This window comes from Temnothorax nylanderi, unplaced genomic scaffold (assembly GCF_030848795.1).
Source record: "Temnothorax nylanderi isolate EJ_2023f unplaced genomic scaffold, tnyl_v1.0 TNYL_tig0139_pilon, whole genome shotgun sequence".
NCBI lineage: Eukaryota > Metazoa > Arthropoda > Insecta > Hymenoptera > Formicidae > Temnothorax > Temnothorax nylanderi.
In genome coordinates this window covers 1-27,496 of record NW_027249201.1, presented here as the reverse complement: position 1 = coordinate 27,496, position 27,496 = coordinate 1, and the positions used below count along the sequence as shown (strand labels likewise).

The following is a 27,496-nucleotide window of genomic DNA, read 5'->3' as shown; positions in this document are numbered from 1 at the left end:
GGGAGCCGGCGTAAGGTAATAATTAATCGCTCGCGTTTCTAACTTTTGATTATATCCCATGATTCCGCTGACACTGCTCGAACTAATTACTTAACGAGCCCGCTTGATGTACAAGATATATCTAGGAACAGCCGCTGCAAGATGACAGTCGTATAAATCCTGACGCTTCTCGTTTCCTTAATTTAAAGCGTCACGTCGCGCAGAGTTCTCGAAGTCTCCGGGTAGAATATCGACATTCATTCTCCATCTCTCTCTCTCTCTCTCTCTCTTTCTCTCTTTCTCTCTCCACCGGGACAGAAATACACCTTGGGTTATATTAAATGCGCCTCATTATAAGTCACGATACGTGATCGATATATAATTTAAGTTGCCTACATTATGTGTTCAAAATGTTCAATTTATGTCATCTGACATCTCTCCTTAAGATAATTTGCAGCCACTTATAATAGTAACGTTCTCTTCACAGATGATAGATACCTGAGTGACTTTCAATCCTATTTCAGTCTAAAAAATTTTAACCTTTGCTTTGCTTAAATAAATACAAGAGGCTTTATCGAAAAACAGAATTGGATAAGTATTGAAAGTTTGATTGCTCGATCTTTTATACAACAGAAAACTACAAGACGGAATTTTTCCAAAAAAGACATTTATTTCCCTCGAGAAAGAAAAAAAAATCAACGAGAGACGCACGTATCGCGACGGCCAAGGGAATCCGTGCTACGCCAATGTGCGACACGCCACGACCAAAAACCATAAAGGACTTATCGCCCGATCCAAGCGTAATCACTTTCCCGGCGGGGTTGGAAGTCGCGTACGCCGCGCGGAGAGAGTTTCGAGGAGGGAGGGTTGACCGGCGAAGTAAATCAAACTAGAATTACCGCCTGCTTAGCATACGGACCTAAAGTCTCCCAGGAACAAGCGGCGACGAGGGCTGGAAGAAGAGAGAGACGGAGGGGGAGGGGGACGAGCCGACGACGGCCGTGGAAGGCAACCAGAAATAATATCGCCATGAATACAAGAGTGAGCGCCATTACACGTAATTGTGATCTATAGGTGTCATATATTATAGCGTCGACGACGTATAAAGGGCGTTCAGGTTCGCACGCGTAAATCCCTGTCCTCCCTGGATCCCCCACCCCGCTCTTCTTCCTGCCGCCTCTCACGTCACCATTTTCCATTGCTGTCCCTATTGCGGTGTCTGCTCGTCCCTCAACCGTTGAGTCGTTTCTCGAGTCCCGCCGCTCGAATCATCCCCCCCGGTGAAATATTTACGAGCATAATCAGCCCATATACAATAAAGTAACCTCCTACCCTCTTCGTGGGGGGTTCACCTCACCCCCGTATACGACGCTACGTAAGTCTACTTCGTCTACGTCGCGAGCGTGATATCATCTTCGAACGCGGGGGTCTGCGGATAAATCGATCGACACGCACGTCATTCCGCAAATCTTCCTCCGATATCAATCTACGTTTCCCATATAACGCGTTACGGCTCCCGCGACTAAATTCCCGAAATAAACGTCAGCGGGAACGATCGCGTAGTATCTCTCGACGTTCGCGTCGTAAGAGTATATTTGTTTCGTTAACGCGTCTTAGGGAGCGTCGGGAAAACGAAATCAATCATTTCCCTGACGTGCCGCTTCGCGTCTTCGACCGTGCCCCCGGGCGATATTTTGACAGGTTGAAAATAGCGCGACGACGACGTCGAAAACTGAACGATGTATACGGCGACGGGCGCTCTCCTGGTTCCCGTTCCGTTCCGTTCCGTTCTCCCCTTTCGCAAAGCTGAGGACGATATTACGCATCGCGGTGATGTATCGTCCCCGCTGTTCGAGGCGCGTCACGGTACGTTACGCTCGGACCGCTCGCCGCGAATAAAATCATTGTTGGTAAGTGATTAATGACTGTGTTATAAGAGACCGACCGAGCGCAGTTCCTCGCCATAAACTTCGCGACACTTTCGCGCTGTTCACGTGACCGATAACATTTCCGAAGACGGGGGTGGCGTTTGTTCCTGCTTCGTCGCACCCGGATACGTTGGAGCGTGGACGTGAATAAAACCCATTCCGGGAAAGAAAAGATTGATGCGCGAGGAAATTTTCTGATAATTAAAACCCTTGCTTACGTCATTTTTTATCCTCGTATTTGAAACGGATGATTGATAATTGAATTCTTTCTTTCTCTCTCTCTGTTTCTTTCTTTTTCAACACCGAATAATTCATTTCATTAAAATCTAATTATTAGGTAGCCAAGGTCCAGTCCTGACCTAATGGCTTGATGTTCTTTAAATTTGATTGTACAGCCTTGGCCAAAATTATTAGACACCCGATATCGTAATCATTACTGTAGTTACTGTACTAAATTTAATACCAAGAAAGATTTCTATGGTTTAAATGTTATTTACTAGAATGTTTATTATTATGAACGAGTTATATATTTATTTTTTATTTCTTTTAAAAATAAATGTTACTTTGAAAGAACTTTATTTTAATAGGGTGCCTAATAATTTTGGCCAAGGCTGTATATCATATCGGTCCCGTTTCACTTATTATTATTGATTAAAATCAAACCTTTCCCGAGTTACTTTCGCTTAAATAAAAAGACGCGCCGTGGAGATATATACAGAAATTTTTTGACGGATGGTTTTCGAGATTTGGAGAACTGTCGTCGGAATGGCTGCATGCAAAAAACCGGTCCCCGATTTTGCATAACGTTTCCAGCTGTTTGAAACGTATGTCGGTCAATAAATCAAATTATTCGTTCACTTTAGTTTCGCTTTCGACAAAAACGAAAAATTATCGATGTACCCCGAGATAGTTCGCGAGCGGCAAACACCCCGGGAGTTATGGATGATTCCGGTCGCGCGCGGAGGTAGGGGGGGAGAGAAACGGCATTAATGATTGAATCGTAGAAGGCTCGCTGATCGTATCTCAGCAACGGCGACTCCAATCTACACAATTTATCAACGGGGTACCGGAGCTCTCACCCCGTGCTTCTTTCAGATTGATGTTACTATAACAACACGTCAGTTATTCATTGTGCGCCCGGCAGTGCATTAATCAAGCCCTCGCTCTGACATCAAATACAAATGATATTTTATAGCGTCGTAAATCTTCGCCGACTGTCACCGTTCGTGGGCGTTTGCTACGAACGCGTCTCTTGGGAGCCGCCCACCCCGGCCCCCCTCTCCCCCGGCCGGTCCCCCACTTGCCTCCTGACTACGGTCCTTCTTGCCCTCCGCGCCATGCCCCCTTTCCGACGTCCCGGGGTTTAGCTGTCTGACTCCTGCCTTATCCTGGCAGCTCTATTTAGCCTACTGATTCGTCTTTTCGACCCGCCCGAAGGAACGGGAAGACGCGCGCTCTCGGTTTCGCATTATTAATCTGCTTTTCAGTTTGATAAGCGTTATCGCGTGTCTTCTCGGGAAACAAAGGAGGAAAGACAAAGGCTCCGGCAATCTTTGTAAACCGCGTGTACTTTTACAAGCTGCGTAGATTGAAGGAATTTCATGGCACATCGATTAGTACAAACTAACAATAAGTTCTTGAATAGGATTAATCAATTTCAATTAAAGTCCTCTTTCCTCATTTATTTCTCTTCTTCATAATCAGGATTATAATGCAGAAAGGAATAAACACGTGTTACCTAGGGAAATTATATTTCTTAATAAAATTGCACTCTAATGTTACGAATTAAAGTTTTTTTAAAGATATATAAATAAAAATCAACTTTATATATTACCATTCAAAAGTTTGGAAATACTACCTTCTTAAAAAAAAAAAACAATAGTGCCAATATGTCTAAAGAAAAACGTGATATATGAGAAACTTTGTGTGTTTATTGTGTGTTTTAACTATTGAACACAGTAATATTTGTTTCTAATCATTTTCCAAGGAAAAATTTTTATTTAAAGAATTTTATTGGCACTGTTGTTTTTCTTAAGAAAGTAATGCTTCCAAACTTTTGAACCGTAATGTACATATATAATTTTTGCTATCCTACTCCATCTATAAAAAACGTATATGGATTTTATTTTTATTGTTATTATTTTTATTCTCTTTAAATTAGATTATATCTCGCTTCCACTTTTCCTCAAAGGTTTATAAAACTTTCACTTGCAATAATGATGTATGTGAATATCCGCAATGTGTTAAACTTGAGTCCCTGATGGGTTTGCCAAGTCGAAATAACTGCGGATCAATAATTTCTGCGGGATTCTGTATTATATTTTTTTTTATTGGAAAAAGATCAGCCCCTAAGAGCAAGCTTATTGGGCTAAGGATTAAGGATATACAATGAGAGTTGTAGGAGAATAATACACGGATTCTGTATTAAAGTTTCTTGAATGTAAGTCTGCTGCCATCTGTATTACTGTACGAGAAACCTGTGCTTGGTTGCCGATAAATTAAATTCTGGACAATAGGATTTTATCTTAATTGTTTATAAGAGCAAATTTATTATTTATTTTTAATAGAAAAGAAAGAGAGAAATATTAATGATAAAACATGGGTTACTTACATATTACATTATATCATGTAACGTATTATATATCATACTTAAAATTTCAAATAAACACGTTCAACATTAATCTACAGTCTATTATACTCTATTTAATTGAAATGTCCTTTGTAGTTATCGTCATTTTTTAAATTATTTAATGTTGCATACTATTTATGTAAAATTTATAATTCGCGTTTCAAATGGCACGGTAACATAGTATATGACTGTGAAGAAAGTGGTAGAAAAAATAACTATAACAACGCGTCCGTGATTACTTTGATAACTCACCGTGAAGCAAAAGAGAACGGGCGAATGATAAGCCGGGGCATTAATTGCCCGTGCATTCGACCGTGTGTACACGGTGTAATAACGCGATCTTTGTCAATTGACTGCGCATTTCGGAGTCGCTGAGCGAAATTAACCGCGAGCAAGTCAACCAGTCGGAGAGACGGGGAGCACCTGGCTCCAACATCAAATGGATACGAGACCGGAGTGAGGAGCGGGGGGAGGGGAAGGTTGGACCCGCTTGCTTTCGGTGGGGGAGACGTTGCCCCCCAGGCCACGTCCATCACGTCAGCCGGGGTAATAAGTTTGAAATCCACATCAAGCGATTAATAATGCTCCGGCGAATCGCAAAAAGGTGCTGCATTGCCTCGGTAAGAGAGAAGTTATTAAGCTGGCCCGAGGGCCCACGAGGTTGGCGGCCATGTTTGCTGTCAGTAACAACTCTCCCTGCTTTGCAGCATTTTGCCGGCGGTACGGCGGGCGCCTTTCGCAAATAATAATTCTGCAGTTTGCCCCTGCTCCTTTCCATTCTCCCTTCCACTCCCCCCCTTTCTCTCTCTCTCTCTCCCTCTCCCCCCTCCCTCCCTTGGTTCCCCTCGTGCCAACTCTTGCACGGTTCGCTAGAGACCGGCCACCGTTGGAGGCCTGGTCAATTAATTTATCGATGAAACGTTATATCGGGAATTTATTTTCAACCGCGTTTGCCGCGACCGCCGTCGGCTCTCGGCGAGTCGCGCGGATTACGGGTGTGCCCGGTTTAACGATTATGTCTCGGGTACTTAGTGTCCGGTAAGTTGCCGGTTTATTGCCAGAAGTTGCGGCGACCCATCCACTTCCGGAGGGGGGGGGGGGCATCGCGCGGCGCGGACCATTCCATAAGAATACGCCGTAAGAATACGACAGATAAAAGCGCGAAATATTCTTAGAAATTAAACGGCGCGGCGTAACCGCCGATAACACGTGACAAACTAATCGGCTCATTTCGCGAGACAATTCGAATAATGCGGCGTATAAATTATTATTTTAATTAGCTACTGACAGAAACGTTTCAATAATTCCGATGGCAAATGCGCGCCGGTGCGTATCATCGTTTTCGTTTCGTATGATTTCAGCGAGCCGTTCAGCGAAATAAATCACAGAACTGACGCTAACGAACGCGCGCGCTAGAAGGGATCACGTGGTTCCATTCACGTAAAGCGTTTGCCGATAATGACGAAGATATGGTCGGAAGATTTATTAGCGGCCGACGGGTGTGCGCGCGCGCGCGCGGGCGGACGCGGACGCGGACGCGCGTGTATAGAAACGAGTGGAAAGCTCGTTAGTCAGGTTTGAGTTAGGTAGTCGATATGGACGTCAGGCGCAATTCGTTTCGTTGCCTAATTATAAAGCCCGAAGCCCTCGGGGGGGCTCGAGGCGGCGCCGTTTCAACTCGCGAAAAAGGAGCCGAGCCGAGCTCCGCGAGGGTCCACCCCGCGCGGATTTTATAAATTACCCAGGTGGGCACACGGCGACGTAGCGCGGCGTAAAAAATTAAATTTGCCCAATAGTTTCCCGTTGCGGCCGAACGTTATTGTTATTAATGCCCGGTATTAATTAAACGGCTCTGCCAGGCGGAGAGAATCGATATATCTCTCGTTGCGGGATTGTAATTCTCATTCATTAGGATATTTTTCGCGTAATAACGATTGGTACATGTCTTTTACACGCCGAACTACAATAAATATATGTTACTCCGTTCATTTCTACGCATTCTTTCAGTTTCTGCGTAGTAACATTTAATTACCACTTGTCTGGAAGTAGTAAAATTTTAGCGAGAAATATAGATACGGCCTTTATAGCGTTCTTTTTTTCCCTTGACACATATTTATTTATGCAACCATATATTGCTAGGCATTCTTAATGACTGCCATATATTATTCAAGCTGACTAACTGGTCAAGACAACATGACGCGTAAAAAATTTAATTTGTTAGGTAGTAGCTGTCGCTGCCACCATTATTATTATAAGTGTTCCCGCCTTAATTAGCCGTACTCCAGGATGTGAAAAAATCTTACAAGGAGATTAGCGAAAAGTTCTACATGGTCGCCTTACGTATACATATCCCCCGCGTGTTACGACGCGCATTATTAATTCGCATCGCGTTCGTATGATAATGGGAATCTGCGCGATAAGTCGGGAAACACGCGACCTGCAATAAACAAAGTTCTTGCGAGGCGGCGATAAAAGGAGGCGGTTATAAACGTGTGATGGTTGTTCGATCTCGGCATCGACGTTCGCGTATAAAAGGTGTGTGTATCGGCTTCGCGCCGATCAGCCGCGCCGATTATCGCGCGGCGATTTCGCGGATATCGGGTACGCGTACGCGGCAAACGATTCCGCGACTTAAAAACCTCGCCGGTGATTTTCTTCCCCTTCGCGGCTCGATCGGCGAATGATTTACGAGCGTATAATTTATCCCGCACATTATACCGCGTCGATTGCATGGCGCATACGCGGGACTATGAAATTCTCTGCGCACGGTAAACATATGGTAATCAGGCGATTTGACTCATCAAGGCTTGGCCGCGTAAATGGCACGGATGTCCTCCGTAATTTATGTGATGCACGGCGCGTAAGTGCGACCGGCGGTGAACAAGCGAGAGCTCACCTCGACGGACGCACTATCATTAAATTCAATGCGAGCACGAGTTGCGTATCTCTGAGTTGCCTGTCTCTGCGTGAACGTGTGTACTGGGTGCTCCAGACTAATCATCGCTTCTCCGATTACAGATTACAGGCAATCAAAAGTGGAGACATTCTTCAACTTTTAGGACAAACTTGCGGATAAAAAATAAAAGTTCGTCTTTTTGTTGGAGCCACTTTAATTTTCGACAGAACGTAATTTAAGATTGGGAATCAACTGCGAAAGGAATATGCTGAGAGTCAATGTTTTTCCAAGGAAGATAATACGAGTATACTTGAAAAAACCTCGCTTTGCGATATAATGATACGTTATTTTCTGCCGCCGTGAGTTAGATTGTTCTATTACACGATTTAATATTCTTGGTTCGTGTTCGATATCTCATTATCATTAATTGATGTAGTTACTGACAATTGATGCTTCTGCAAATCAGCACGAAACACGGATGAAAACGGTTATAATTTTATAAGGGGGCTTGGAAAAGACATTTGTTAGCCGGGAGAATATTCTTCGTGAGATTTTTCCACAGATAATTCCTGAGGGATGACGAGGGTGTATTATCTGCGGTTCGCAACGTATCAGGCCCATTAAAATGGGGGAACCCCGCAGCGAGAGAGGGCAACCATCGCGTCAGCAATGAATATATTATGAATGTAAACTCGTCATTAGTCATGTTAATAAAGCAATTATTTTTATTGATAGCCGGTAATATCATAAATTAACCTCATGTGCGAGATAATTGGAGCCTTATAAATATGTAAGGACCCAGGAAGCTGGTGGCATTAATATTTAACGTTATGCTAATAAGTATAATATTAAACGACGTCGAATGTCTTTCTGAACGATAATTTATCGCTATTCGTTTAATATCGTCATATTAAATTCTTGGTAATATTATGTAGGCGGTAGGCGCAATATGTTTTAATTGGATTGCGAATTCAAGTATTAAAATCATGTTAGCGAAATTAAACCTAACGTATATTGTTATACAAGTTCTATTAGATATTACGTTTAAATATTATAATTCAGTAATATAGCTTTATATAGTTTAGTAATAAATAATGCTCAACGTGTTATATGCGTTATATTTTGAATATTAAAGTTTTATATTTTTGAAATTAACGAGTAATATTGGAGGAAGCTCTCACTTTGCATTTATTAGCAAGTAAAAGCTTCGTATAAAAATGTTATACAGATAAATTTGTAGCATAATAAAATAATAAATTTTTACTATATGTTCATTTGTCGATAAATGCTCATTTCAAAGAAACTGCGAATAAATTATATATTTAGTGTAGGTATATCTACCATCTGTTGGCAAAATGGAATACTTGAGTAAGTATCTGTTGATCATTCGGAAATATCTTTACATAAATATCGTGAAAATATGTAGAAAATAAATTTTAAAATTACCAATTTTTTCTCAAAGCACATGACCCATTTGTTGTATAAAATGTAGCAAATACCGAACTAAGATGGCTACATATTCGTCTTTTACCAACGCTTGAACTCTTTATGCGAGTATTCGGTGTATTCAGTACGTACCAACGGTAGGTACGAAACCAGTTTAACTCCGAAAAAGCGAAATTTTAAACGAATAATCGGCTATCGGTCCGATAGTAAACTTATTATATCACTAGAGGATATTTAATTTAATAAAATTCTGCATGACAATGTAATCTCATAAATAAATTTATTTATGCATTAAAAATAAACTGCTAAAATATAAATGAAAAATTGCATTTTATATTGCAATACGTGGCAGTTGAAGCCACGAAAATCACAATGTTATACCTATGATGATCGAAAACGATTATCGATCTTGTTTTATTCCATCCTGTACAATGTACATGCGGTTTTTCATGAGAAATGCAAGCAATGTCTATACATATATTTTTAATTTGCAAAATTGAAAAAAATAACTGATAAGAGAATCAACACAATAACTTTATTTTGAAAAAAGTTTGCTTTCCAAGCAGTGTCGTAGACGGATAATCTTTTTCTGATAGATGTATATCAGTTTGTTACGTGAACGGACTTCTAAACGAGATATTGTACGCTATCGGCGAAATATTATGAGTATTTTATCGCACTATACCTCCGGTAAATTGTCTTATAAAGTGGTTTCATTGCCACTGAAAGGGCATATATGCAGTAGATATGTAACTCCATTTCTGTAAAATTGGAAACATTTATCCGAAAGTGTAACACGAGAGTGTAATACGAGAGTGTGTACGAATAATTCCGAGATAGTATTATTTGGCACGTTGATGATCAGTCGTATCTCTCAGAATGTCATGATGTAAAGGGTATTTATTTATCAATTTAGAGATAAAACGCCATTTACGGTCAGGATCTTGGTAGCCTAATAATATTATTCGCATGAAGATTCGCGGAATTTTATGTACAATTTTTCGCCCTAACAAATCACGCGCCGTTACTTTCAAACTTAAAACATACACTAGAGAAAATTTTTTCTTAGAATTTACCCTGAAACTGTGGTAGTTGTGGGGCAACATGTTACTACGAAGAGTACGAAGAATTTTATGCGAGCTATTCTGATTAATATCTACCATAATAAAAAATATTAATATCTATTATATTAAAATATAAAATATGTTTGATTAATTTTACTAAAATATGTCTAGGAAATTTCAATAATTTTTCAAAAATTACCAATCTGCTTGGTAATTTTTATCACCAAGTGATTTGTAAAAGAATATTACACGGAAAGAACGGTTTTGCTGAAGTATCTAAAAATTTAGCTAGATACATGAAAATAATTTTATTGCACCATCAAACTAATTATGTAGAACATTCAAACTGCATGATTGCTAAAATATCAAAATTTTTTACAGCTTTATCATCATACTTCAGCGACCTATTATAATTATTTGGATGGTGCAACAAAATTATTTTCAGATCTGTACTTATCTAGCTAAATTTTTAGATTACTTCAGCAAACCGTTCTTTCCGTAAAGATATACGTTATGCATGAAAAGTACGGGATCTATAGGATAGGCTAAATAGAAAAACTACTTTATTAATTATGCATACGTAACGATATTTAATAAAAGAACATAAAATATAACTCATGTACGAAGTGCTTGTATATCGATTTATTTGCAGATCCCAATACATACTTAAAAAGCGCTATTTACAAGAGAAGCGTATGCATGAGAGTGCGATTCTCGAATAGAAATGCAGCAGAGATTTTGGCTAGCTGTTTTAACGATCGATGAATGATATACAGCCACGGGTCGTGGAAATAGCGCATCGTTATTTCTCATCAACAAGAAAAATTAAAAGTATGAGAGAGAGCGCTACCGTTAACGATCAGCATGGATAAAACCGCGCGCCATTCTCAATTATTATCAATTGCATATACGCGACGAAGTATAGAGGTACCTTCTCACCGGATTGTCGAATAAACGTTGCTATTTCATTTATTTCATCCGCCCGTTAGAGAGAGTTACGGTCCATTCCAGTAATTACTACGGATACGCCATTATGTAAGGGCGAAAGAAGGGGATCGGACAGGATGGAGGGGGGCGGGTGTATAGCGCGCATTTCAATTTGTCGCACAATTTTCTAGAGACGGATGGGTATAGGGTGATCCGCTCCCGTTCCACACGACACGAGCGAGATTACAGCCGCGCGTAAGATTTAATCGCGTGTTCGCTGTTAATGCCCCACGCTTACGCTTTATCGAATTTCGACAGGGTCGAGCTTTGCGGGGAAAGAAGATCCCTCGCGCAACGAATATTGAATATTGAATTACGCGTGGGTTTAATCGTGTCACATTACAATAGATCTCGCGTAATATATAAAATGAGAAATTGGTTGTGAATAATTCTGGCTCAAATCAAGGAATCCATATACTAACAGGATTAAATTGCACCGAAAGAAATACGGTTAATTAAAGCCTAAATGTTAATGACACGGGCCTTTCCGCGATGTGCATCTGGCTCAGAGACCTCGTGGTTGATTAAACATCATTTAAAAACATTGAACGTTTTTACTATGTGTTGCTATTTCGAAATAATTCCACGCGATTGAGCTTTGATTAAGGTCGATAATTAAAATCGCTCGTGGTAAAAACAGTCGCGGGGCATTTGTTGCTAATAAAACGAATAAATGAATAAAATTGTTCGAATAAATTGTATAGTCGAGCGTTTGTACCCCTTTAATTTCTGACTAATATATCACGACTGCGGCACAGCTACTTTCTATAAGAATGGCTTGAGGAAATGACGAATGCAATAGACAATAGAGATTTTCGCAGCTTATTTTCAGAGAAATATTTTGTGGCCGACATCCCCGCGCGGAAACTGCGGTGCGCTGCATTTTCCCCTATTCGAGACTGAAAGCTCTGTCAAATGTCCTCAACGATTCAAACAGACAGGAGCTACGAAGTAACAAATCAGAAATACGAGGATATAGAGAAGACTTTCCATGTCACTCGCTGTATATTCGGTACGAGTAGCCGTACGCGCGTGTGCTCTGCGGTCTATAAAGTATAATATATATTGTTCTGAGATCCCACCGACGCGATATAGTAAAATGTAGCGAAAACCTTTTTAGGAATTTTTTTTATCTTACACAGAAAAAAAAGAAGTGTCAAATCAATACTGATATACTTGTATATACGCAAGAATATATAATCTCTTTATAAAAATTTCAACTTTATTTTTCTTAATTGAACCATATAAAACTTCGTTTAACTATATAAATGACTTCATTCAAGCAAGTTTTCTTTTCAAGATTATACTATACTCTTGCGTATATACAAGTATATCAGTGTTGATTTGACACTTCTTTTTTTTCTGTGTATAAATATTAGCAAAATTGGATTACACAATATGTGACTATATTAGAAATAAATTAGACTAAATGTATAAACTAAATGCTTTTTTATCTTATTAAAAGAATGCAATTTTAGGGGAAACATTCGGTTAGTTCTATTTATTCAGCTGTACAATCTTTAACAGAATTTCCAGCAAAAATGTCATTATACTTTCCTAATGCTTTTAACGATTACTTTATTTATTACGTTGTTATGTAACATTTTTCTTGTCCCTTGCGTTCGCATGATCTTCCCATCAAAAATGTTCTGGCTAAAGTACGTATATCCAATTATAACTTTTTTGATATTATTAACTGTCTGGCTTTATTCTTCTTTTATCTTGGCGTCGCACATCTCTCGCATATAAGCTCACGTTAGCGGGGGATAGATCGCCCGTATCTGTCTTCATCTGGCACCAGAATACGTCCGAGATAATTCTTAATGTTACGGAATTAACTACCTTTTTTTCTCCCCGTCTAAATTGTCATAAAACGTCGCGCATATGGGCGTTACATTGAAATCGCATTCGGGCGAGCATTGTATATACCTTCCTTCCTCTCTCGTCGTTTCATTTTTATGCCAGCTTGTTCTGATCCGCGCGGCGCGGTACGACAGTATCAGCGGTTGCGTGAGAAATTGAACGGACGTATTCTCGCTCGATTTCCCATTATTACTTTTACATGCACGACGGACGTGAGGTAAGACGGGCCGGTAAAGAGAGCCTGTCGAAAGCCGAAAGCATTTTCCCCGACGTCTTACGCCTCGAAAAGTTTCCCATCTGTATTTGTCCCGCTATAAATCGCCGACGGCTGCCGCAGCTGTATCTCGCTCACGTTTTGCCTTTGAGTAATGTCTTATCGACGTATTCCGGTCGCATGAGAAAGAGAGAAGGAGGAGGGAAACGGAGCAGGAATCAATTGTGATCATAAACCTGGACATGCAAGTAGACGTTCTGCACGATTCGCTAAAATAAAGCTTTCATGATGTATCTAATAAAAGTCGCATGCACGGAAGCAATTGCGCGCATCATGGAGAGGTATTGTTCACTCCGCGTCTCTATACAATTTGATCCGTGTTTTATTCGTTTAGGATGAAAAACGCATCCAATATATTCATAAGGTGAGGATTAGGCAGCCATATACAATATTTAGTGCGATAAGGGTACAGGCTAATATTGACGATTTCCGTAAGAAGATCTCGTTATTTATTAGTTTTGAAGTTTTTATAACGTTTAAGTCAAGTTTCGAAAGAATCGTGGTAATCATGTAGGACAAATGTGGAGTACACATGTGTTTGTCGAAATATAGAAAGAAGAAGACATTAAGTAAAAAGAGATTTGAATAACATCAAATTGGTAGCATACTTCTTTGTAACATTATTGATTTATATGTATTTTATTCAAAAATTGTCTTGCTAAGTTGCAAATTGCATTTGGATTGTAAAATAATACAAAATGTATAAGATTATATTATTATATTCTACATAATTTTGGATATTTCCTTTAAATTTAAGTAAAAATGATTTTTTATATAATATAGTAAAATTTCTTTTTAAATTTTCCCCGTAGTTTGAAAAATATCTTAAAAATAGATCATAAAAAACATGATGAAATAAAATAAATCTCTTTAAGATTCGATTAAATAATTCAACCGCTAGTATTAGTATCAACGCTTAACACTTCACGCTAATGTCAAAGTGATCCATTTTCTCTCTGGTCCTGCTGTTTGTTGGATTAGTAGTGATTAAAACCATTTTAGAAACAGTATGACTTAATAAAGCCGAGCATTCATGAGAAAATATATAGAGTTATCTGTCGTAAATCTAAATGAACCGTTACCTCGCGCGATGTTGCCCAAACTTGCGAAAATCGAAATACCTCGAACTCTCGGTGCGCGCATCTTATCCCGAAAGTCGCTGACGCGGTCCCTCATTCGCGATAGAGTCGAGCTGTCGGGCGTCTTCTCTACGCGCCGGGGAACGAAGGTGTATTCCCATTCGAGCTGCTTGGGACGAGTCCATGCTCCGGCTTGCCTCTATCTGTTGAGATTTCCTGAGCTACGTGATCGGGATGCGGATGGCGCGCTGTTCGTGAGAAACGCCGGGACATATTCTGACGCGAGTTCGCGCGCGTACTCTTGCGATCTGGGACGGGCATCTCGCAAAATTGTATGAGGCGAGAAGATCGTTTCGATACTGGTACGACCGATCGAAGTGATTCCCTTTACGCCATTCGCAGGAAACAGCGTTATTTTCAGGAGAAAGACAGCACTTTTTTTTAGTAAATCAGAAGGAATCGTGGTAATCGTGTAGAGGACAAATGTCGAACACACGTGTGTTTGTCGAATATAGAATATAGAAAAAAAAGACAATAAGTAAACAGAGATTTGAATAACATCAAATTGGTAACACACTTTTAACATTATTGATTTATACGCTCTTCATTAAAAAATTGTTAAATTGTAAATTGTATTTGGATGTAAAATGATACAAAATGTACAAGATAATATTCTCTTGCAACATAAATGTTATTTAAATATAAAGCAAATATTCGAAATTATATTTTACATAATTTTGGATATTTTCTTTAAAAAGTAAAAATAACTTTTTTTACGGTAAAGTTTCTTTACAAATTTTCTTCGTAGTTTGTAGAAAACGGTTCTCTTAACTTTGCAACTGTTGAGGTAGTTATATATAATTTAATTATAGCTGCAACGGATTCTAGTTTGTCGTTAGGTCAGAAGTGGCCGGTGTGTAATTAATTCGGGCATCCTCGCAACCAAAAGCTGCAAGACGCGTTTGTGAGCAACTTGCGGACCTGCTACCGCCAGTTTTTCACGAGCTCGAAAAAGTATTACATTTTTTTTTCACTTTATTACATTTTATGGTATAGATATTGCACATTTGTTTTTGCATTCTACAATGCGCAATAATATAAATTAATATCCTCGGAAATTCAAATAAGGAATTTACGAATATTGCAATAAAATAGACTACATTGAAATATAATATTTGAGTTTATGAAATTGAAATAAATTTTAATGACGTTTCGACGATATAGAAGAAGCTGAACAAAAATTTATGTATTTCTATGCAAATGCGAAATTTTATCTTATTATTTCTACCATCGGCTACCTTTTATTAATTCCATTATCTATGATACTTCTCGCGTTATCATGATCATTCTTCGCAACGAGGACCAAACGGTTGCGGTCGCAAACGAGAGGCCGAAGAAAAAAACCAATATTGTGCCGATGGCAGTAAATTTGCTAAATATTTATCGCGACTGTGCGCACAATGCGCGCATGACTACTCACGTATTTCGATCAAAAATTCATGAAGTACGGCACAGTATATTTGCCTTTACAATTCGAACGTTGAAACAGTGAACGTATTTAGCGTGATTTTTGATTCAAGGAGAAGTTCAAGTAGCAATTTCCGTAAATGGATCTTTCTTAAAAGGATAAATTCAAGAAGGAAATTCATTTTTAACACAAAGACCGTATCCCTATAGATATTGCGTTGAAAATTATCGGCCACGATTATTCTCTCTCTCTCTCTCTCTCTCTCTCTCTCTCTCTCTCTCTCTCTCTCTCTCTCTCTCTCTCTCTCTCTCTCTCTCTCTCTCTCTCTCTCTCTCTCCCCCGGACGGTTGTAACGAAGGGTTGTTCCGATAAACCAACAAAAGGGCGGGCTAGCGCGGTGGATTCTCGGGTGAAGTAAAGGCGTAGAGCGACACGAGTAGGGCAGGGTTACGGATACGGGGTTACGGCATTACTATCCTGATAATGGAGTGGCGGTCAATGGGGCGATAGATCGCGCCGTGGAGACGGCGCGCCGTAACGCGCGGGAGCCGAGCAAGCTCCCGAGGGAACCGCTCACCCTCTCCCTCCCCTCTTTCGCCTGCCAGTTTCAGACCACGTATAGCGAACGTCGTCGTTTCACCTCCCTGTCTTTCTCACGGTTGTATTCGATCCCCTTTCTGCATTTCCGCCCTCTCTCTCTCTCTCTCTCTCTCTCTCTCTCTCTCTCTTCCTTTCCCTCCCTCTTACACTCTCTTTCTCGCCCGTCGATTTCTATCGGCGGGGTAGACGTTTCCGCGTCGAATGCGCGTTCTTGACGTAACGTAGGGTCGCTACCGCTCTCGCAAAAGCTGTCGCTGGGAAACTGCAGTGCGCCTGGACGAAAGTGTTTTCCAAAGTCGATGATACTCGTCACGTTTTTCCGTAGATAGATACGAACGCGCGCCTGTCGGGGAAACTCAGGATCGTCGAATCGCGGGCACCTATGGAAGAGTTCCACAAATATCATCGCCCTACGATTTTATTGGTCGAGAACACTACGCATCTTTATTATTTATTATTTATTTCGTGATAAGGTTTGTATCGCCTGAGATACATCGCAAACGTGTATACAGGATGTTCCAGATCAGATCAATAAAAAAAACTTTTTTGTTTCAAATTCAATTTTCTATAAGACCCTGAAGTTTCTGCTTTTTTGTTTTGAGCTCATTTTCTTTTGAACGTCTTATCAGAATTAAATAAAATTGATGTAAATTTTAGTTTGTTATTTAATTACCCATCAGATTTATTTTGTTACTTTTTTCAAATGACTAAAGGATAATTTTAAAGTTATTTTTAAAAATCATCAAAAAAGCGTGATTTTACGAAGTTTATTAGCTATAACTTTTTAATGAAGCGTTTCCGGACCTATGTTTATAAGAACTTTTTTTTCTAAATTCAATTCCCTATACACTCAATAAAAAAAATGAATGGTCTTGCAACTACAGCAAAAATTTTCTAGGTGCGAAAGTACAACTAAGGTAGATAAATGATTAGCAAATACTGTGATATCGCATATGTTTTACAATTAGTGACAGAGACAGAATTTATATCTGAACTGTTAGTGAAATTTAGAAAGAAAGTTTTTCTGTGACGCCTATCCATGTTGCCTATATCCATAGGCCAATCATACTTGTTATAAAGTTTGACCGTGGTAAACAGAAAAGATTAACGGTGAGAGACAAATAAATATATGATCCTCACGCCCAACATAGTTGTATAACGCGCCCAATTTGTCTAGTTTTTTTTAAATCTTTCGCGCTCAACTGTTACGCATGCAAGTCTGTGCTGGATCAGTGTTCAGTGGGCAGCAAAATGCGCTTGCACGTTTTCGTGAAACGATTGTCGCTAAAAAAGTGTTGATTATAAAGTACTCTGTAAAGTTTTTGTTACATTTCGTGTTCATTATAATCACGCCAGATAGTAATGACATGATTATCATTATGACACTATATTATTTAAAAGAGAAAGTACGTAGGCCAGACTATTTATTTCTTTCTGTACACAAATAATGAAAGGCCAAATAATTACTATGAACGGAATCCCGAATCAGAGAGGTAGGTACAGCTTATAGCCGTAGTAATTTGATCTTTTCTATCATTCGTGAACAGAAAGAGATAACTATATTGGCCAACATGCCTCTCTTTTTCTAAATTGAATACACTCCTTAATATTAGAGTACATAGGTACGCTAAAAAGCTATATAATTAGTTTAGCTGCATACAAAAATAAGTTACAGTAATGAGGTTTTATTGACTATAAATGGTAATCTTCATTAATAAGTCACGACGTTTCGACTCTAATTCGAGTCCTTTTCAAGTGTATAATGTTCTAACAAAGACTTTCGCTAGTCACGACATTGTGCCTGCATGTCAGATCTAAAGACTATAAAGAAACAGAACGGAATTTGTTTGAGCTACAAATAACTACATGAATTCATAGATTTAAAAAAAAGAAAAATTAATAACTTACAAGCTTTGTGCGTTATGCGGTGATAAAACATGGTCAATTATTAAAATGTAAAATCGATTGTGTCAAGGAAGCACGTCTGCACGCCTCAGTTACAAGCAACACAATGAGCAATATCTAATAAACAATAATAGTTAATGACAAATAGAGGTTGGTTAGGTAGCCCCTATTATTTTGTCATATATTGCTGTCAGGTTCTCTGTGCCTTTTTGAAGGTTGATCGTATGATTGTGTTTTTTAATTAAAAACATCTCGGCGATTTCTCTCTTTTTAATGGGTTTTTCTTTGTGTAAAATTTTTGTACCAGACTAATTGAAATCATGATTTAATTCAAGCCGATGTTTGCTTATCACGGAGTGATTGCTGGCATGCTTCCTTATGTCGGATTTATGTTTCTTAATTCGAGTTTCGAGATGTCTTTTCGTTTGTCCTATATACGCCGCGTCGCAGTCTAAACAGTCAATTTTATAAACTAATTCCGTCTGTTTCATGTCATCCAGTCTGTCCTTTCCCCTTCTAATAACATTATTGAGCTTCTTAGGTACAGTATACACGACATCAAACCCGCGGTTGTTTAAAATATTGCGGATACTTTCGCTGTAATTTTTTATGTAAAGGATGGTTATAAAATTTCTCATATCGTCAGTGTTACCATTTGCATCAGGTGTGACCTCGCGATATTTAATTTCTTTTAATCGTTGACTGATACACTTATTGATAACTTGTGTCGGGTAACAATTGTTTTTTAGAATTTCTTTTACAATTTTAATGTTAATCATATGGAACCTCAGACAGTAAGACCGCACGATCCACGAGACCAGTAATCACATATTCCTTTTGTAGTTTTCAAGATGATTCGAGAAATAATTAATGTACCGTCCAGAAAAGGTTGGTTTTCGATACCAATTTGTAATTAATGTGTTACCATTTCTGAGGACAGTTGTGTCTAAGAAATTCAGCTCATTATTGTTTTCAATTTCATAAGTAAATTTCAGTCGTGGGTGATAGCTATTGAACAAATTAAGTACTTCGTCAATGTTCGTTCTTGGAATAATCGCAAATATATAGTCAACATATCTGAAGAATGTGGAAATTTTAAATTTTAGAGTGCTGCAGAATGTTTCTAAGTCATCCATGACTATGTCAGCAAGTATGGGGGAGAGTGGAGAACCCATAAGGCTGCCGAAGATCTGCTCATAAATCTGTCCGTCAAACAGATGAGACAACATGAAACTGGTGGAACTCAAAATTAATTCTATGGCGTGTAGAAAGTGTTGATACAATAATGCGTAATGGATAACCCTTTTTATGTATCTTCGGCAACCCGTAACACCTCGGAAGGTTCCCATTCGTGCAATGCAAACGTCTATAAATGCGATCATTAATAATTTCAAGGTCAAGCCACGATTTGATTAAATTATTAAGTTTAGTTGTTATGCTTTTGATAGGGTCTTTTTTCAATTTTTTGTAAGTGGTTGGAACATGGATAAGTAACTCTTTCATCTGATTTATGTATGTATTTTTATTCATTACTACCGTAACTTGTCCTTTATCACTTATCAGCGTTGGTAACGAAAATATCTTTATTGTTGTGCAAGAACTTTCTTCATTTGTAAAATTCGCTAGAAATATATCTACTCATATAATCCATGTGTTTATTTTTAGTTAAGAAATTATATACCGAACTGGAGATGGAACTACGGGTCTCATTCGCGATGTCAGGAGACAACATATAACTTTTAAGTTTGTAACGACGCGCCCCGGAAAATACGCATCGTTCCGGTTGAACGACAAGCCGATGCCGCCCGGCCGACCATCCGCCGGGCGAGGAACGGGCACGGTGTGCCCACCGTCTTTTTTTTTTAAACATTGTATTGTTAGGATCGTCCTAACGAACTCGCGATCCGCGGCACAAGCCGATCGAAGCCGACGTCGCCCGAACACCGCCGAGCGCGATTGCGGCGTCAGGCGTCTCCGGACCACGTCTTATAAACCCGACGCTTGCGTGCGCATCATCCCCCACTACCAGCGTCGCCGATCCGCGGGGTATATAAACCCGCGGATTGTTAATATAATTATTAGATTCCGCCGTGATCCAGCATCAGCTCATACCTATCATCTCCGCTGAATCCTGAGCCTAGCTATCTCAGCCGGGGTAGAGAAATCCCGCTTCTCTGTCTCCGTCGAGTGCGTCTCGACCGACTGAATCCCGATTCATCTCCACAGCTATCAAGCCGGGGTAGAGGATTCGTTCTCTGTCTCTCCGCCGAGTGCGTCTCGGCGGATTCCTCATTGTCGATCGAGCCCTTTGAACAAGCTCACCGAGTGTTTCTCGGTAGCCGGCTCGATCCGAATCTACTCCTTCGTTCCAGCCTACAGCCGGGGTAGAAACTCCGTCCTCTACCTCCGTCGAGTGCGTCTCGGCGGATTCCTCACTCCGTCCATCCGAACGGAATCTCGCGCGATCTCATCTCCGCGTCCGCGCTTCGCGCCATTGTTACGCGCTCCGATTCGCGGTATCGATCCGAAAAACCGTCTCCGCCCCGTACGCATCGCGCTAATCGATTGCGATGGCCCTCGCGGGTGTTGACAGTGTGTATCTGCCCAGTGCTCTGAATGTCAATCAGATTATTGTTTAATAAACGTAATTTCACTTTATAATAATCCTTCGTTTTGCCATTCTTAAACCCGCATCTGTTCCTCCGCGCCTTCTCCGAACTCAGACCCGCCGCGAGCTGAATCCGCGCTTCGAAGACAGGTAGTTTTATGGCGCCCGAACAGGGACCTGACCGTAAGGAACAGACCCAGGAACACGGCAAAATGAAGGAATATTATTACCGGCTTATTAAGAGCCATCTAGTAAACGAGTTACAAATGCTCGGGCTAAACACCGAGGGCAGCATCGACGATCTCCGACGGCGATTGGATAAATTCATCGACGAAAATCCCGAAATGTTCGAAGCAACCGCGGCACCCGTCCCCCGCCCCCCGACCCTAACTATACCGTCCGAGATTCCGGCATCACCGATGACGATAATACCCGCCAACGCCCCGAGTAACACATCTACGCAGATTATGAACCAAATGAGGAAATGGGGATTACATTTCGAAGGGAAGGACCCGTGGGCGTTTTTGGAACGTATAGACGAACTGCGGGCCGCCTACGAGTTTTCCGACGCGCACTGGCTACGCGGACTGCCCGAATTACTCCGGGGAGACGCACTACTGTGGTGCCGAAACAATCGCGACAATTGGAATAGCTGGGCGGAATTCATAGCCGACTTCAAAGATACGTTTCTGCCGCGACGATATCGGTTGCAGTTAATAAACGAGATCAGCGACCGAGTGCAAAAGGAGGGGGAGCCGTACATAAAATACGCAACGCAGATGCTCGCACGCATGTGGAGGGCAGAGGGCTACTCGACCGAAGAACAGTTCGAGCAGCGTTACGAGAACCTGCACCCTGATTATCAGAACCGTATTTGGCGAAGCGATGTACGCAGCCCCCGGGATCTGCAACAACGAGCGGGCGAGTTCGAACAAAACCGAACGAAACGGACCACCGCGAAAACCGCCGCCGCCGACCCCCCGGTCACCGCCGCCGTTTATAATCGAGGCGAGTGTTGCTGGCGTTGCAAGCAACGCGGGCACACGCGCTTCGACTGTCGACGCCCCGCCTGGAAATTTTGCTCACGATGCGGCAAGGACGGCGTCCTGACAAAGGATTGCCACCCGCCGCCGGGAAATGAAACCGGGACTGTGGAAACTCCGGCCGGGTGGCCGGTCCTCTCCGTAAAATTCACGCCCCGGCCGCACCTAGAAACTAGTATCTGCGACCGCCCGCTAGACGCTCTCCTAGATACCGGATCGGAAATCTCGTTCATCAACGAGCACACCGCCCAGCTCGCGCAGACCCTCGGCTTCCCCGTAACCCCGGAAGAAGAAGAAGTACAGCTAGACAACGGGCAACACATAACGCTGCCCGACCGCGTCCGGTTACCGATCCGCACGGCCGGCCGAACCATATGGCACGCATTCCTGATTGTGCCAAATCTAAAAAGCGCGCTACTACTCGGAGTAGATTTCTGGGCGAAGCTAGGCCACGCGATACCGGCGCCAAAGACGCCAAACTCCCGCGATCGGACACCCGCCACCACAACGACCGAAGGCATAGTGCCCCGGACCCCGGCCGAAGAAGAAAGGCTCCGGGAATTCCTCGCAGAGGAACTCCCGCGCTTCGACCGAGTGACCGGACCGACCAACAAAACCGCCCACCAAATTTGCGTGAAAGAAAACGTCCGCCGGAAGGCATCGACCGGACCGGCCACCAAGACGCCGGCACCACCACCGATATCAGCAAACAGTCCGCCTACACCGGCAAGCCAGCCGCCGGTCAACACCCAACCGCTGAGGGCCGTAGGACCCGAGCTACCTCCGCCAATTCCGGTGATGGTAGAACCCGGGCACGTTTTATTGGTCCCTTATTTCCACGCGCACGTCTCCCGGCAACATAAGATGCGGTCAAGAGGAAAACGTTGGCACATCCGATTTAATCGGATGGGCACCGTACGGACCATACGAGAAATCAAAAAGCAAACGTAAAGCGCCGAATTCGCGCCTTTTATAGGGGAAGGGTGATGTAACGATGCGCCCCGGAAAATACGCATCGTTCCGGCTGAACGACAAGCCGATGCCGCCCGGCCGACCATCCACCGGGCGAGAAACGGGCACGGTGTGCCCACCTTCCTTTTTTAAACATTGTATTGTTAGGATCGTCTTAAGGTGATTGGGCCATCAGAGCATGTCAAAGAAAAAAATCTGATTAAAAAATATGTTATAAAGAAAACCTAAATACACTTAAATTTGCAATTTTGAGAAGATCTGACGTCTAGTTTTTGAGATATTAAATCTCAAAGTTGGCATTTTTAACATAGGTTTTACGGGAAATTGTACCGGAAACACACATTTTTCGAGGATTTCACTCACTATCTGTAAAGAAACAAGTTCAAAAAACTGAAAATAACATTATTTGATTCTTCTAGCACTTGTTAAGTAAAAAAATCGCCAGGTACCTAAGTCGTCTACAGACGATTCCGAGTCTCGACATCGAACTCGCGAAACTCATGTTCGACCGTTAGACGCCGTGCCGTCGTAAGCGGTGAGATCCCGACGACGGGCAGAGGCGCCGTACGGCAAACCGGGCTCGTGCGACGACCGGACCGCGAGGACCGGCCGCCTAGTAGTGTGTCACATTGTTTTGAGCCTTTCGACTCACGAGACTCCTAGAGATATCATTGCCACCTTTGACTAGTTAAGGCAAAACGACGTTGACGTGTAATAAGGCCAAAAATTCAATCAAAAGTTGATGAATCGTCGCGTTTCTTGTCGGCCTTTCGATCAGCTGTACGCGACGTGAACATGTGGCAACGCCACGCCGTGTAGTGTTTTCTTTCCACAGCACTATTCTTTTGCAAGCAAATCTCCCGTTATCGCAATTGTTTGTTATCTTCCATTATTTTTCAACATAAACACAATACATAACCTCACTCAAACACATGGCACTGGCATGATAGCTGCCTACAGCGAAGAGATGCAATGTCGCGACATTGCCGACATTTCTCTTGTATGAATGTCAACTGAAGTCAAATCTTGAACTGTTTACATTTATCAGTAGATGAATTGATACATGATCGAATGAAAAGTTACATTATAAAACTAGTAATTATACAAGTGTTTAGAATATATGCATAAAAAGGGTTTTTCTTAAAAAAAAATTTAGACCTTATATCGACTCATACGGTACTTAGCCCAATCACCTTAACGAACTCGCGATCCGCGGCACCGGCTCACAAGCCGAGCGAAGCCGAAGCGCGATCGTGGCGTCGTCGGGCGTCTCCGGACCGTCGTGTTTGATGTCGTGTATACTGTACCTAAGAAGCTCAATAATGTTATTAGAAGGGAAAAGGACAGACTGGATGACATGAAACAGACGGAATTAGTTTATAAAATTGACTGTTTAGACTGCGACGCGGCGTATATAGGACAAACGAAAAGACATCTCGAAACTCGAATTAAGGAATATAAATTCGACGTAAGGAAGCATGCCAGCAATCACTCCGTGATAAGCAAACATCGGCTTGAATTAAATCATGATTTCAATTAGTCTGGTACAAAAATTTTATACAAAGAAAAACACATTAAAAAGAGAGAAATCGCCGAGATGTTTTTAATTAAAAAACACAATCATACGATCAACCTTCAAAAAGACACAGAGAACCTGACAGCAATATATGACAAAATAATAGGGGCCAACCTAACCAACCTCTATTTGTCATTAACTATTATTGTTTATTAGATATTGCTCATTGTGTTGCTTGTAACTGAGGCGTGCAGACGTGCTTCCTTGACACAATCGATTTTACATTTTAATAATTGACCATGTTTTATCACCGCATAACACACAAAGCTTGTAAGTTATTAATTTTTCTTTTCTTTTTAATCTACACGGAGAGAATTTTTTGTTATATTTTACCCTTAAATTCACTACAAACTTGGGACAACTTGGCAACCAAGGAATTTTTAAAATATACAAAAGACATTTTACAAACAACGTGATAAAAATTACCAAGCAGATTGGTAAATTTTGAAAAATTATTGAAATTTCCTAGATATATTTTAGTAAAATTAATCAAACATATTTTATATTTTAATGTAATAGATATTAATATTTTTTATTATGGTAGATATTAATCAGAATAGCTCGCATAAAATTCTTGGTGGTACCTGTTGTCCCACAACTACCATGATTTCAGGGTAAATTTTAAGAGAAAATTCTCTCCGTGTATGAACTCATGTAGTTATTTGTAGCTTAAACAAATTCCGTTCTGTTTCTTTATAGTCTTTAGATCTGACGTGCAGGCACACTGTCGTGACTAGCGAAAGTCTTTGTTAGAACATTATACACTTGAAAAGGACTCGAATTAGAGTCGAAACGTCGTGACTTATTAATAAAGATTGCCAGTTATAGTCAATAAAGCCTCATTACTGTTATTTATCCACTGGCAAAGAAAATTTTCTCACTGTTTAAAAATAAGTTAGCTGTGACTGCTATAAATTCTGTATGTGGATATATTATAGCAGATACAAAAAATAGCGGTAAATTTTTGTTGTGATACCAGAAATCTACCTACATTAGCAAAACATTTTTTTTTAGTGAAGACCCTGAAGTTTTATTCACCTGTCTTGGAACACCTTATATACACACACATGCACACATATATAATGCACACACACGTTTACAATATATCTCATCAGTCGATACAAACCTTGTCACGAAGTAAATAATAATTAATAATAATAATATATATACCTATACATATATTGTGTGTGCGTGGTGTGTTAGAAACGCGATATGACGTGTCATGTCCAAACTGCACTCATATTTGTTTGATCCGCGATAACAAATCTGCAGAACGTATGGATGCGCGCGTTATACCATCACAATTCGACTGTTGTATCAGCCTACCGCAACTATTCGGCGCCACGACGTCAAATATTGACAGATAATATTATGGGCGTTCGTGATTTCCGCTCTGATTAGAAATTCATGCGATTTGATACCGATTTGATTTTATGCGAAAAAAATAAGTGGTATTAGATATTATCCCATAACGCAGCGCATAGTATGTATAATAGATAATATACCCGTGATCAATGTGTGCTTCTTTATTCTTTTTCATTCTCTTATAACTAAATCACCGGATATAATTCGTATCAATGTAAGTGTAATCCAATCTTACGTGCGTAAGAGTGCACGCGGGAACCGAATTGACCAAATTGGACGAGCACATTAGCTTGTTAGCGAATAAAACGCCTGTTAGAGACGAGGGGACTTTTATGCGAAATAAATATGCATTCGTCACGCTGCGTAGTACCAGGGGCAGGGGGACAACCGCCAGATTGAATGGTATAGGCTTGGGAAGCTGTCAAGTGTTGGCCCAGTCAAGCTCTGGCCACCCATGAAACATCAATCCTGGTCCTGAAATAACATTATCTCAAAGTTCGTTGATTGAACTCGGCGGTTCGCAAGATTTGCCCGGACAACAGAGTGGCACGGCGTTATTTGATTATACGTGGGAAATCTGTAAGTCAATGATATCAATCAATCTTATTGACTGTCGTATCAAAAACTTGTCTTTTCTTTTTGGAAATAGATGACGTTTCGAATTTAAATTATAAAACAATATTTTGCAATTTTATAATTGTAATAAGCTACGGGCAACTGTAGTAAAAAAAAGTAAAAATTGACATTTTCATAATTTACGTATAAGTTAGATATTGACGTTGCTTTATAAAAAAAAATATGTATTTTTTTTTTTTTTTTTCAGAACTGTATCCAATATGAGATTGGGCTTGTACATCATCAGTCTATTACTGCTGGTAATAGTGGCGGCGGAGGCGTTCACAATACCGTTAAACAGACTACGGAAGCAAAAGAAGAAAAACAATACGCAGATTCACCTGCGCAAACTAGCTCTAATGGACCGACTGCACCGACTCTAATGCACCGTCCTCTTAAACACTATGCAAGCTACGATAATCTCCATCGCACGTGACGTAAATATTTCAACGTGTAAAGCAATTAACGTTAACAAGAAACTTTATATTATGTGTATTACGCAGTAATATCATCGTACGCTACGTAATTTTATAATGTTATATAACAACTTAATGAGTTTTGAGTAAACTCGTTTGAAATAAACTCCACGATTTTTTTTATTCCACTACCCTACTTTTGATTACGTGTTATTAAAAGCAAGAGATGTTGCATTAAATGTTGCAATATAATGAGATAATATCGCAGTAAAAGTGTCGAAATGATATCCGTTATAATGCAGGATTTGTAATAAGCGGTCGATATAAATCGTGTTGTAATGAGTAGCGCGTTTCCCTCAACATAATAAATTCATGTACATGTATAATAAGGTACGTGTGTGTCAGTTCAAGCGGATAGTCGGGCATGTTATCACGAATCGTTAATCAATGACTATTGAAGTAACCGATAGATTTTCTTTTTAATAAAAAAAAAGGATATGATAATTTATGGATATTGTCTCAACGGTTGTGAAGTCAGAGAGATGTGTCTAGCAGTAAGTTCTGTATCTGCTCGTAAATCCGTACGCTTAGGATCTGTCATAAAAATATGCTCGAAGATAAAGCGACTCACTTTCGAAACTGGGTAAATGCCTTGTCATACGGAGTCAAAGCAACGCCTTGTGCGACATGAATATTTACTACCGGAGGTGATTTTTGTAAGCTCTGAAGGACTAGCGTGCCTACGCGCGCGCGCGAGACAGAGAGAGAGAGAGAGAGAGAGAG

General features: G+C 40.6%; 1 protein-coding gene and 2 long non-coding RNA genes across 4 annotated transcripts; all 3 read left to right on the top strand.

Moving 5' to 3' along the window:
- On the top strand, positions 1-26,879 carry LOC139777102 (uncharacterized). Its single transcript, XR_011719261.1, has 3 exons — positions 1-15; positions 26,050-26,261; positions 26,506-26,879. It is a non-coding gene; the product is annotated as an uncharacterized lncRNA (long non-coding RNA).
- Positions 4,058-8,166, top strand: LOC139777103 (uncharacterized). Of its 2 annotated transcripts, none has more exons than XR_011719262.1 (3): positions 4,058-5,082; positions 7,555-7,791; positions 7,995-8,166. It is a non-coding gene; the product is annotated as an uncharacterized lncRNA (long non-coding RNA). The 2 variants fall into 2 exon arrangements; XR_011719263.1 differs by lacking the exon at positions 4,058-5,082 and adding an exon at positions 6,672-7,472.
- Positions 20,820-23,053, top strand: LOC139777101 (uncharacterized). The gene has a single exon (XM_071714305.1). It carries the CDS (start codon positions 20,885-20,887, stop codon positions 22,718-22,720), a length of 1,836 nt encoding a protein of 611 aa, XP_071570406.1. The 5' UTR covers positions 20,820-20,884; the 3' UTR covers positions 22,721-23,053.
- Positions 26,880-27,496: the final 617 nt, after the last annotated feature.

Excerpts from the sequence above, each read along its gene's own strand:
- LOC139777101 (XM_071714305.1), top strand. The coding sequence starts at position 20,885 with ATGGCGCCCGAACAGGGACCTGACCGTAAGGAACAGACCCAGGAACAC.